Here is a 13,250-nt window from a genome sequence, read left to right on the forward strand (position 1 = left end):
TTCCGGTAAATATAGAATGAGTCATTCATTTTCAGAAAACAATGAATTAACAATAAGAAACAATGTTTCAAAACTACTGAAACCAACTGAACATATTTAGTAAAGAAAATAATTACCCATTCATTAACAGGAATTTTTAATACTACGTCAAAATGGCATAACTGGCATATTATATGTAATGACATTTATGTACATCTAGTCGTGAACAGCTCAGTGTCAGTCATAACAAATTGAAATTCATCGCTCTCAAAACGTTAAAAGCCCTAATTTTACAAGAAGTTCCCTTAAAACAGGTCCACATTACTTACAGGATTTTCTTGCATAATTTGCCAAACTCTTTCCAAGCTGGCCTAAATCATGAATGAATGGTAGCACACCAAAAACAAATACCCTGGCACACTGATTTGAGTTGTTTTTGTAGATTACCTAAAAGATTTTGCTAATACAAAAACAAAATAAACACTGCAATTACATCAAAATATGAACTTATATTTTATTAGCCTACTTTTAACTAATAAACAAGAGATTGCAATTTAAGCTATACTTTTCTTCCTCTACAAGTTCTCTAGTTTTTGTGTATTGCTTTCTTACCAGATTCTCGTTCATCTGACCAGTTTTTTTTTCTTTGCTTTAACTAGAGAATCTAAAGCTTCTGTCGAAATATTAAAATTATGTATTTTCTTTTAATTATATCTGTCATCAAGCAATTACTTTAGGCCTACCGAAGTTCTTCTGAGGGTAATCTGGATTTTTCAATGTGAAAAGCAAGATGGCACCAATTGCCTACTCTAGTTCTATGACTAAAGAAATCTATGACAATCTAGGCCTAAGAAGTAACAGAATATGAGATAGGGTTCTATTTGGTGAGCTCTGACCTGCCAATTCATTTAGCACAGAGACATTTAAACAGATGAGGATGTAAATGTCAGATTCACTTTTAAATTCAATGAAAACAAACTTTAAACTATGGTTTGCAGTTTAGTTGGGGCTAAAGGATACTTCTCTTCACCAAGTATGAAAAATATTTAATTTATGGTCCTTTGTTGTGTGTGTGTGTTTTTACAAAAATAAATGGAAGGAGTCACATTGTAGCTCTGAACTCAATTGTGTATTTCACATCCTATAACCACATCATCTGCAGAGAGAAACGGCCACTCAGTCACACCAAAATACACATAATGATGGACTTACAGGCAACACAGGATTGTGAAAATACAGTATTTTACTGAAACTTGTTCATTTCACTATTTCCAGTTTCTATTTGGTTTTCAAGTATTCATGTTCAATGTTCATTGTCATTTATGAATGTATTCTGCAAATAACTGTTGTTAGCACACTGTCATTTTTGCTACAAGTTCCTAATTGACCATTTGTTATGTAAAACCCTAACAGACACTGCAGAATAGGCAGTGATAGAGTACAAAAGAATATTAATAGATAATATATACAAATAATGATATATGTTAATATCAATGAAAATAAACTATCATTAAAAGGTTGTAACACCATGAAGGTCCTATACCGAAGAACCCTTTTCTGGTCCTGCTTAGAACCATTTTTCTTAAGATTGTAACACAAACAGCATTTGACAAATAGGTTTTCACTATTGTTGTGCTTTTCCTGCAGAAAACAAATATAAATACATTTTTAAAAAAAAGTTATTCATTTCTGTAATGCATTCAGGAAGAGCAGAAAGATGTTTGCAGTATCTACTATACAAAAAACAATGACATCTTTGCCAAAAATGGTTGAATAAAATGCATTAATTCTTTAAATCCATGGTTAAAAAATGAGGCCCCATTTTATTTAATCAGAAGGCAAACAATTATATTAAAACTGTTACTAAAAGCTGCTATGAAATATAACATGCCAAATTGGTGTAACACTGTTCTCCAGATTTTCCATTAATTCCTTCAAGACCCAGACTTCATCAATTACAACTACATTTGTGCCATTAATCAAACAGCAAAAGAGAGAAACTGGCTCACTAGGCTTCTCCATAATGTTATAATATACTTCCTGGAAATAAATAGAGCACACACAGAGGATTGCTAGAGAATCAAAGTCACGTTTCTGCCAATCTCTCGCTAAACAGCAGTGTGGGCAGTTTTGTAAACTGTTCAGTAAACTGAACTCTTTGGGAGGTGCCCATGAATGGAGGAAGAGATATGGAGTGGATATTATTTGTCCCGACTCTAAGCTCCTGCAGCTTGGTTAGGTTACTCATTTGAAGCTGTAATGATGAGAGACCAACATCCACAAGAACTAGTCTTTGAAGATTATATAAAGAATTCAAGCATTTGGGTCCAAAATATGTAATAGGGTTTCCAGAAAGAATCAAAGTAGTCAAATTCTTCACATTGTAGAAAGTGATGTGCTTGATGTGGCATCTGAAAGCAAATACATACATTTAATATAATTTATCAACACATTATACAACATATTTAGATGATAAAATTTCTTACCTTGACAGATCATTGGCTTGAATAAATAGAGAAAACGGTCTTCAAGCATTTAAAAAAATGTCAACTTATATCCATAGTTCCAAGGTAGGAATACTGGATGGTATGTAGCGGAGCTTTCTTCCCATGCAGGAGTAGTGCAGATGTTCATTTATCTTCAGTTTAAAAAAAAAAATTTTTTCACAAATTCAAAAAATATATATTTAACAGTAATTAAGAAATGTAAATTCAGAAAACTTACTTTTGTGCACGATTGTCTAGCCCCAACAGAAAAATATAAAAAGAACTAATAGTGGAAAAAATTCATCTTGACAGCCTTGTTTGAGGTCATTGAATACGAGGAACTAACACTGTGGGTTTTAAACAATGAGGAATTTTGGCTGAAAATACATAGATAAGTAATGATTAATCAATCATTTCCTAAACATCCAAAATAAATAATAATAAAAAAATGAAACATTTAAAATTAACGGTTTTAAAATAAAATAATACTTTCCTATGCAATTCATAATCTACCATGAATTATTTAAACTGACCTTTACATTACAAAATCTCCAGTAACCATCATAACATAATTACCAACAACATAGTAAACATGTAACTGAAACAAAAAAATATATATAAAAAATTCATGTTGAAAGCAAGTCTTACTGTAGCGGTTAAGAAAATATTTACATATGTAATCTTCCAATCAACCACTGGAAACAAAACATTTTTAAAGCTAAAAGAAAGGCATACAGAACCATAAATATGAGCTACCGGCAGATGGCCCTGCACACACATCTAACGGAAGGTCACTTCAGTCAGAAACTTTGATTTCCTGTTCACTTTGCAACAAAGATGACCTCAGTGATTACTCTTTTTAATATAATCCGACCTTCAGATTTTAACAATCCCGCAGATTAAATGTAAAATATTAAGTCATCAATAATGGGTCTTCTTCAACATGATAAATACAATTTTTTACAACGTTTAAATACACTACACACAGCAAACCTTGACAAAAGCAGGAAGGTACTATAAGAACACTGTATGAACTTGTTGATAGTCAACAACCTTTATTTATCCATATATGTGAGCCACTCAAAGATGGGGGAATAGACAAATAGGACAAGAATTGACCACTATAGAGGGCAAGCAACATATGGATCAATGGTATTGTAACTATCTTTAACCTCTATTCTACAAAGAGGCTTGTTGACTGACAAGTAAATTAAAAGACAAGTGTAAACGTTCATTTACAGAGAAGCACAAAAAAAAAAGTCAAATTAAAACATTGATTAGTATGTGAAGAAACAAAAAGGGATCAGGAGCCAAAACCTTATTTTTTTCTATTACAGCTCAGCATACATTTATACATGGCATGCAATAAGGCACCTAACTAACACAATGAATAAACCTATGCTACGTAATAAAGCACAACTGTTATCCAATGGAAAAGAAAGAGAATAGTTCTGATACAACGTTCACTCCCATAAAATCAGTATTTCTTTCATTTCCATTTCAATTAACCAAACCTTATTAAAAAAATACATCCGTTTGTAAAAGATTTTCTCCATACACAGAACTGTAAATAGAAAACAAACCCATGGAATTAAGGGGGGGGGGGCAAATCAAAATTAAATTTCAAAAAAGCAAGCTATATTTTGTATTTGCATTAAAGTATACACAATCTATAATAATTATTATTATTATTAAATGTTGATACTCTGCTAAATGTATCCAGAATACAACTAAATGCTTTACTTTGCTATCTGACTTGAGAGAGATGACTGGGAAAATCTTCAATGCGCAGTCAGTCATGGTAACAGGTGGATAGCTGGGAGAAGCACTGAAGACATTTAGGGGAATGCTTAGGCTGTACCAGGTATGTATAATATGACAAAATCAGTTGTGTTGGAAACTAGCAACATGAAAAGTGAACCGAACCTCCCAAAAGAATGCATACATTATCTGATTTTGTTGGGTTGGTTGAGCTTTTAATGATCAACTTGATGTTAAAACATTTCACGCCCCTCACTTTTTGTGTTGCTCTCGAGCGAATTTCCAAGAGTAAGTCAAGTTAACATGTTGTTTTAGGTTGCAGACTCTGTAGGTTTGTATCATAAAGGGTTTATGATAATTAATATAGCCTTAATATAGGACAGCTTGTTCAAAACTAGTGTCATCTCCTAAAATCAACATTCCACTGCACCTACAAGACATGGATAAGCCTAACTGGATCATACATCAAAAATTCTCTTTTTTCCCCAGAAAAGAACAGCACACTACTCACCTATACATCTATATAAAAGGAAATCAACAAATATTTACACGTGATATCAGTTTCTCAATCAATGAATGATACAGAGATGGGTAAAAGATACAAACTAGGGGAGTGAAAAGTTGTGTCTAGACCTATTTGCTTAATTATCTACCATTCAAAACCAACTTGACCTAATTCTAGTTCAAGACTGTGCCAGGCTTCAATAAACTTCCATCTTAAAGCAAAAGTCAGTGATAACGGAAGTTTTGTCTACGTTTTAAGTTTTGTTTTAAATCACACGCCATGTTCCAGAATGACATGTATGCATCTAGTCATGTGCACATTACACAGGGGATTTCAAGGAGTCAATCATACCAAATTGAAATTATTTGCTCTTAAAGTGTCAAAGGGCTTGATTTTGTAAGTTCCCTCAGAGCAGGTCCACGCTGACTTTCTGGATTTTCTTGCATCTTTTGCCAAACTCTTTTACAAGCTGGCCTGAATCATGGGATGAATGGTAGCACACCACTTGAGGGAGAGGAAAGCAGGCTTACTGATCAATATGAGTTCTGTGATGCCTAGACAGAGAAGACGAATGATTGAAACCCTTTCCACACTGAGCGCACCTATATGGTTTTTCACTCTGAAGGATTCTCTGTTTCAAGATGGTAGTGTGGGGGAATCCCTTTCCTGTTGCAATAGCACTGTAAGTTGACTTATCCTCCAAATGAACCCGCTGGTGCCTTGCGAGAGAGGAGGGATGATTGAACCTTTTCCCACACTGAGCACAGGTGTAGGACTTTCCATCAGAATGAGTCCTCTGATGCCTGGATAGTGATGACGAGTGATTGAAGCTCTTCTCACAATGGTTGCAGCTGTATGGCTTTTCACCTGTGTGCATTCCCCTCTTCAGCGTAGTATCGAAGGGGAAATCCTTATCCGCCTGGGCGAACATCTTGGCCTCAAGGTGGACCTTGTGGTGTCGTGACAAGGAAGAGGAATGGTTGAATCCCTTGTCGCACTGAGAGCAGCGGTAGGGCTTTCCACCTTGATGGACCAGCTGATGCTTCTTGAGGTGGCGTTTCCTGACGAAGCTCTTCCGACACTGGGTGCACTTGTAGGGCTTCTCCCCTGAGTGGATTCTCTGATGCTCTCTAAGCGTGGCTGCTGCCGCAAAACACTTTCCACACTGGGTGCATCTGTGCGGCTTTTCACCAGCATGAGTCTTCTGGTGCTGTTTGAGATTGGAAGCCGTCGTAAAGCCTTTGCCACACTGAAGACAGGTGAACGGCTTGTCATGGGCATGCAGCTCTTGATGTTTTTTCAGATGGCGTCTGCGCACAAAGCTTTTTCGACATTGGGTGCATTTGTAGGGTTTGTCATCCGAATGCATTTTCATGTGTTCCCGGAGAGTGATGGCAGCAGCAAAGCTTTTACCACACTCTGAACATCTGTGCGGCTTTTCGGGAGAGTGCATCATCTGGTGGGGTTTCAAGTTGAATGCATCAATGACTCCTTTACCAACCATCTCAAGACCAGTGGTATAACTTTTCTCTTTCATGTGAATCCTCATGTGACTTCGTAGGCTGGCTTCAACAGCGAAGCTTTCACCACAGTGGATGCAAATGTAGGGATGAGTAGCTTTGTGGATTTCAAAGTGTTCGTGCAGATCAGACATACATCCAAAAATCTCACCACACTCACTGCATTGCAGGCCATGGGCTTCGTGGATGATAATGCCATTCTCGGACTCTACTGTAAGCTCCCCTCCATGGTCAGACTCCACCTTTACAATATGTTCTCCACCACCTATCTCCGTCTTTAACAGCACTTCACCGAGCAAATGCTCATTGCCTTTGATTTCTGCACTGCTGAAGTAATGATGATGATCGTGGTGTATTTCAGATTTAATATAGTCATGGTCTGTCTCCGTTACCACATCCACGCATGTCACTGCCCCTAAATCACCATGAATAGCCTCCAAGTCAAGTCTTTTGTCCTCTTGAGTCATAATCTCAGTCTCCGCTCCATAATGCAAGTCGCCGACTTGCGTATGGGCTATGACACACTCAGATCCCAATGTATCGAGACCTGGTGTGTCACAGTCAGTCTCTGACTCGGCCATCAGGACGCACTCCAGCCTGACGACTTCCGTCTTCCCGGTTAAGTGAAACTTAGCGTTGCTCTACGAGCCCCGCTTTCCCGCAAAGAAACTTGGAAGGCTGCCCGCTGCAGGCTCAGTCAGTTCTCGAGTCAGGATCAGTCCTGCCTGTCGGAAGACAGCAATTATTTAAACAACTGCATAATCAATGAAATATCTCAGCTCAAAACAACCAACTATAGATTTTACTGTTTGAGAAAATGAAGGTTTAACTACTTTTTTTAGAAAGAAAATTAAGTGAACTTCATCAATTTCATGTGGCAAACAACACACAGCTTTAAATAAATCAGGGGTGTCAAACTCAGTTCCTCAGTTTAGATTCAACCCTAAATGTCTAAGTCCTTCTGGCTTATTTGAAAAGTACATGGTATGTGCATTGGAGCAGAGTTGTAAGTAAACTCTGCAGGGCTCCGGCCCTCCAGGAACCGAGTCTGACACCGCTGTCAATGAACAATGGGCAAATTATACATTCAGACATAAGCTTGAAATCTACAGAAGTTATGAGGCTGACAAACAAACAACACTCAACATCCTTTTAGGTACAAAAGAGGGCTGCATAGACGAACAGAACTGGAACCTGGGCTATACGCACCACAGCTTGCAAAACCATTTTATTAAAAATTGTAAACAAAATATGAGGCTGATCTAGAAAATCATAAAAGCTAGTTAGCAGAAATATCTTTGGCTACAAACTGGCTAAGGTTAGCCTATGTGCAATTTATATTTGGCTACCTCGACAGGCTATGAATATATGAATCTACAGCTCAGATATTCAAATGCATCAGGCCAAATTAACACTGATTCACAAAGAAAACCTTTAAACATGCCATCAATTTAGAATACACTTAAACCCATGTTTACAACTTTCACATAGCTGGTTTGTCACTGTTGGCTAGGTTAGCTGGCTAAATAGCTGCTAGTTAGCTTCCTTGAGCAAGTATCATCAGCTAACTAGCTGGCTAACTAGCACTAAAGCTAGATCACATTAATATTGAATTTATAAGCTGACAGACCGCCTTAAACTCTGAAGTTTACTCATCATTTCTCAGTCATACATACACGTCTTAGCTGCGTTCAAGTCGTGTAGAGACTGATAGGACAGCTTCGAGGAAAAACAAGGGGTATATCGGAAGGCATCTTGTGCGCAGAGCTCTGAACAGCTAACTAGCGGTAAAATGGCCGCCGCGACTAGCTTCCGCCCTTCATGTAAGCACGCAGAGACAACACACGACGTGAGCAACTGCAAATAAACTAGGTCACGTTAGTTAACAAGTTTTATTGCTCGATGGGAAGCTGTGCTGTCATAGGTGCTGTCATAGTTCTAAAAATTAAAGATATCGGGACACAAACAAGGCAGACAGCTCGAGTAAATGGCTAATCACAGATGTACACTATTCGCGAAAGCCCGGGAAAGGCGCCCCCTTCTTACATAACGCGTTTTTGTTTTGTGGCGTAGAATTAAAAACGAAATACCATGTTCCCAACGTCTTTTGTGTCTGTACGCTATTCTGAAATCGCCTAAATCATTTGACACAAGCACAGTGTTGCTATAAGCTGCGCGTATCATGCTATAGTCCTAGCCCATTTTTAGCTGCGCCAAACAAACATGGCCTGTCTTCCTGCTAAGCTGCCTCGCTAGCGGAACACTAGCTGCCCCGCCGCCATTGCTACACAACACATCCGATCTCCGTGACGTCCTCAATCGGTAAAACCGGTAGCGCCCACCGAGCGCCACTAATCACATCAAGCTCATAAAATGTGTGAAGATACAGCATTCGCCACAACGAGTGACATAACGTTAATTAAAAAAACAATACGATATCAAATATAGCACGCTAGTTAGCCAGCTAAATTAACTAGCAAATGTAATATAAAACCCCTGTCGCACATACACATTAAACATTCATATATTAACGTATTTTTGTAAACATTTCCGACCTCTTTGCCCTATAGAGGCTCTATTGCGAGATGCGCTGCTGGTCGTCGCGGTGTACGTTAGTCTACGGCCTTAAGATCTTCGTTCTGTTGCGTCTGTACTGCCTCGGTTTGCTCTCTTGTCACTCTTTCTCTCTCTTTCTTTCTCCCTCCCTCTGTACAGACGTTGCGGGATGGCGCCGCGGATCATCTGGCGACAACTGTGCTGGGGCGCATGAGCACAAAAAACAAAGCGGTGAAGAAACAAGCGCTCGACCGCCCCCTATCGTCCTGGCGGAAGGCACATTCGCCTTCAGACCCAACAATATGATAAAACTGGCAAAATGGCAATGCATTGCTCACCTAATTCTAAATCAACCTCGGTTGATACTTAAATGATTCCTTATAAAAGTATACTGTGGCCTAAATTCACCAGCTCAATATATTTATTTTTTTGACAAAACACAGCACAGGTGAGCCACAAAGGTCAGTCTTCTTGATCTGACCTGCTTTCCCAAAATGAGCTATCAGCATTTTAAACTGTAATCTTTTTCATGCATAGCTAATCTGACAGAAAAAGAAATACAAAAACTTTTTTTTTTTATGTGATCTTGTCATGCTAGAAATAACTATCAGGATGTGTTGCCGCCATGGCTGATATGTGAGGGATGAGTAAACATTAACCCTAACATTATAAGGAAGAGTGGATGTGCTGTGGGCATGAGCAAACATGGCTTCTTAAGAAACAGACTGTCTATGTGTGTTCCCTTTGATCAGGGAGCGCTGCACTAGGGAGCGCCCTTTCCTTTCAAACGTTTGAGAAACACAAGAACCAATGATTGTTGACCATTTCTGAGGGAAAGGGTAAAGACAAATACAGTGTTGGTATGTTATTTCAAAGAGAAACACAACACTTTAAAACTAGCTTGTGTATCAATGCTATTCTGGAGTCAAAATAATGCCGTATATATATATATACGCAAAAAAATAAAGTTTTGCAAAAGAAAATTAAAGTATTGAGTAAAATAACTGCGCTTTTTGCAAACAAAAATAAAAAATTGCAAAAGAAAATCAAGTATTGGGAGAAAAAAATGAAGTGTTGCAAACAAAAATAAAGAATTGCAAAACATAAATGAAACAGCGCAAAAGCAATGATTGTTCAATACATATTTTCCATGGCCATATCTATTAATTTATTTGCCATGCTGCTTTTATTTTGCGTGTCGGTTTAGTTTGAGCTTGCGATACCGTTTTCCCTTTGCGCTTCATTTTTCTCATAGACAGAAAGGATTCAACGGAGACAAGTGAAGTCAATTAGAAGCACGCACTTCCTGGGGGTGGGCGTACTGCGCAGACTTAAACTGAGCTTGATGACGTAGACGTCACGTGAGCAACCTGTATGTTTTCTAATCGCTGTGCCAAGAGAAATCTGAATCACCCAACGAATCTTCCAGAGAAGGCAAGCATGAACAGGAGTAAATTTTGGTAAGTATTCTGATTAATTATCTCCCATGACTTCATGCCTCCACGTCCCCCCGATAGTCTCATAGACAGTAAAAGATTTTTTGCGAACGTCTCCTCCTGTCCATACAGTAATTTCTCTACTGTGCGACAGAGAGTCGCTTGTTATGACGCAATCGTAAGCCTATTTTTTTTTTACAAAAACTGCTTCTACGGGACCTTAACGTAAGATACAAGGTAATGGAGCCTTTTATACATTTTCGTGTTTCATTAGAAATAATTAATGGACAAATGGAGTCTTTAAACGCCTCGGATGTGAAGTTATTCACTGTCAAAGTGACGCCAAAATGAATGGGAGTCAATGGAATGCTAACAGCAGGTGGGGGTCCGCTAGCCAATGGCGGCACCCAGGGATGCTTCAATAAAATACGAAACCTTGCCCCCCTGGTCATGATGAGCAGAGGCTTGCGAGTGGATTGTTTCTTTTTATTCACTAGCATTAAAACACAAATGTTTTCTTGTTATTTACTTTATTAACAAATGTTTATGTGTATTAGCAGTGTTTGCTCAAGTTAAAGAAGTTGTTACCATGAACATCTGCTGTTTATTTCTCTCGATGTGCACACTTTTATAGTATTAAAATGTGTATTGTTTCATTTGGTTAACTGCATGTGTATTAACAGTGATTGTTTAAAATCTCTAATTTTGTGGGAGGACGCCAGAGCACAAAGCGAGACGTGCAGAAAAATGAAGCGCAATGGAAAAACGGTATCGCAAGCTCAAACTAGACTTACACGAAAAATAAAAGCAGGGTTGCAAATAAATTAATAGATATGGCCATGGAAAATATGTATTGCAAAATCATTGCTTTTGCGCTGTTTCATTTGTGTTTTGCAATTCTTTATTTTTGTTTGCAAAAAGCTAAATTCCTCAATACTTAAATTTTCGTTTGCAAAACTTTTTTTTTTTTGCGTGTATATATATGGCATTATTTTGACTCCATAAGCTATTATTTGTCAATATAGAAATCTAGAGTGCTAAGAACCTGGCTACATTATGCAGAATTAAAGTCACTGACCTCGTAAATAACAGTTTTTTCAGCCTACAGTATGCTTGTGCTGTCTTTTATGAACACAGGAAGGATTTAGCCTTTGTTCTCTGCCAGAGAGGCTGAATGAAACATGACACAGTCAGCCATCATTCAATACCTGTCATTCAGCAACCCCATCTGCTGGGCTCCTGCCTAAACCTGTAGAGCCTCTCACCTCAGCCCCCTGTTAAAAGTGCTGGAATCAAAATGTTTGGCTTAGAAGTGAATCTAAAATAGATGGGTGCAATGTCCCATCCCATTTTCTTTTCAGTGCAATATAATGTCTGTGCTAAACACATCTTACAACAGCTTGTAATGGCTACCTCTGCTTGCCTTTGTCAGTGTGAATGTTGGATCAATGGCAGTGCATTGTAAATGTAAGCTTTGTTTAAATTAGTCAACAAAGACCACAAGCAACATTTTGCTGAATGCAGTGTTTTTACCAAAATTCAACAGTACTGGATGCCAATCTGCTAATTCATAGAGGTACAGATGAAAAATGTAATGTGAGGAAATAGATGTAAATAAACAATAAAATAAAATTGTAATTTTGGGGTGAACTATCCCTTTAAGCAGTTGAGGAATGTTATTTTCATGTTAATACAAAAACATATACCTTATTTTTCATGCTAACAGACTTGTTCATTTTCGAGGCCATGTCTGTTCCCCTGCAAAATGTAAGTTAGGTTTGACTCATTTGTGTACATTATTTATTCGAGGCCAGAAGAATATCTAACAGCAAGAAATAAAAAGAGCTTTGAACATTTATCAACATTTTATTTCTGCAAATTACCTACCATTTGTACATAGATGCAGTGCTTGAAGTGAGACGCTATGCACTGGTACGCAGTACCAGCACTTCAATATTTTAGTCGTACTGGCAATTTTTCGTGCGTTTCTGACATGTTGCCGGTACTAAGTTAAAGCATCAGTGTCTGGGTGTTTTATAATGAATGCCGGCTGAAGGTGTTTTAGCTGGACAGTGGTTTAGTTATTCTGAATGGATCCATATATTAGCATGTACTGTACAGGCAGGTTAAAGGTATACTCCACCCCGAAATGAAAATTTTGTCATTAATCACTTACCCACATCGTACCAAACCCATAAAGCTTCATTCATCTTCGGAATACAATTTAAGATATTTTGGATAAAAACTGGGAGGCTTGTGACTATCCCATAGACTGCAAAGAAAAAACACTGTCACGGTCCAGAGAAGTATAAAAAGCTTCATCAGAAATGTTCATTTGCCATCAGTGGATCAACCGTAATGTTATGAAGCGACAAGAATTCTTTTTGTAAGCAAATAAAACAAAAATAACTTTGATGACTTTATTCAACAATTATTCTCCTCTGTGTCTCTCTACATCACCGTAGAATATGAGAATATGAACTGAACACAGGCAGCGTATGCTCTTCTGTGTCAGCCATGCCACAAGGATATGCTTTCTACATGTATTGACAATTTGATTTGAAAGAAAACAGTGCATCCTTGTGGCGGTTACAGTTGAACCACTGATGGCAGATGGACTATTCTGACGATGCTTTTCATACTTTTCTGGACCATGACAGTGTATTTTACACAAGCCTCCTGGTTTTCATCCAAAATATCTTAAATTGTGTTCCAAAGACGTACTAAGCTTTTATGGGTTTGGAACGACATGGGGCTAATGACAAAATTTTCATTTTGGGGTGGCGTATCCCTTTAAGGCAGCAGGTTTAGTGGTCTTTTGGCATCTCCCTGTGGTCCTTTTTGGTATCGCAGCTTAACTGTTGCTTATTTTTATTTAAAATGCTCTAAACAGTTTTCTTTCTTTCTTTTGGCATTATATACAATACATTGGGAATTATGAAAATGTATTTAAGTATTTTTCGGCACTTCATTTTCTCCACTTCAAGCACTGCATTGATCAAAGAGG

General features: G+C 37.9%; 1 protein-coding gene and 1 long non-coding RNA gene across 5 annotated transcripts; both read right to left on the reverse strand.

Annotated features, from left to right (window-relative positions):
- Positions 1-2,180: 2,180 nt before the first annotated feature.
- On the reverse strand, positions 2,181-2,946 carry LOC132157305 (uncharacterized). The gene is made up of 2 exons (XR_009437534.1): positions 2,466-2,946; positions 2,181-2,390 (listed from the first exon to the last, which is right to left on the reverse strand). It is a non-coding gene; the product is annotated as an uncharacterized LOC132157305 (long non-coding RNA).
- A 549-nt stretch (positions 2,947-3,495) lies between these two features.
- Positions 3,496-9,039, reverse strand: LOC132157304 (zinc finger protein 501-like). Of its 4 annotated transcripts, none has more exons than XM_059566589.1 (2): positions 8,807-9,039; positions 3,496-6,972 (listed from the first exon to the last, which is right to left on the reverse strand). In XM_059566589.1, exon 2 carries the CDS (start codon positions 6,830-6,832, stop codon positions 5,258-5,260), a length of 1,575 nt encoding a protein of 524 aa, XP_059422572.1. In that variant the 5' UTR covers positions 6,833-6,972; positions 8,807-9,039; the 3' UTR covers positions 3,496-5,257. The 4 variants fall into 4 exon arrangements, with proteins under 4 accessions (XP_059422572.1, XP_059422571.1, XP_059422574.1 ...); XM_059566588.1 differs by having other exon boundaries at positions 3,496-6,976; XM_059566591.1 differs by lacking the exon at positions 8,807-9,039 and adding an exon at positions 8,342-8,624 and having other exon boundaries at positions 3,496-6,976.
- Between the last annotated feature and the right edge of the window lie 4,211 nt (positions 9,040-13,250).

Source organism: Carassius carassius, chromosome 14 (assembly GCF_963082965.1).
Source record: "Carassius carassius chromosome 14, fCarCar2.1, whole genome shotgun sequence".
NCBI lineage: Eukaryota > Metazoa > Chordata > Actinopteri > Cypriniformes > Cyprinidae > Carassius > Carassius carassius.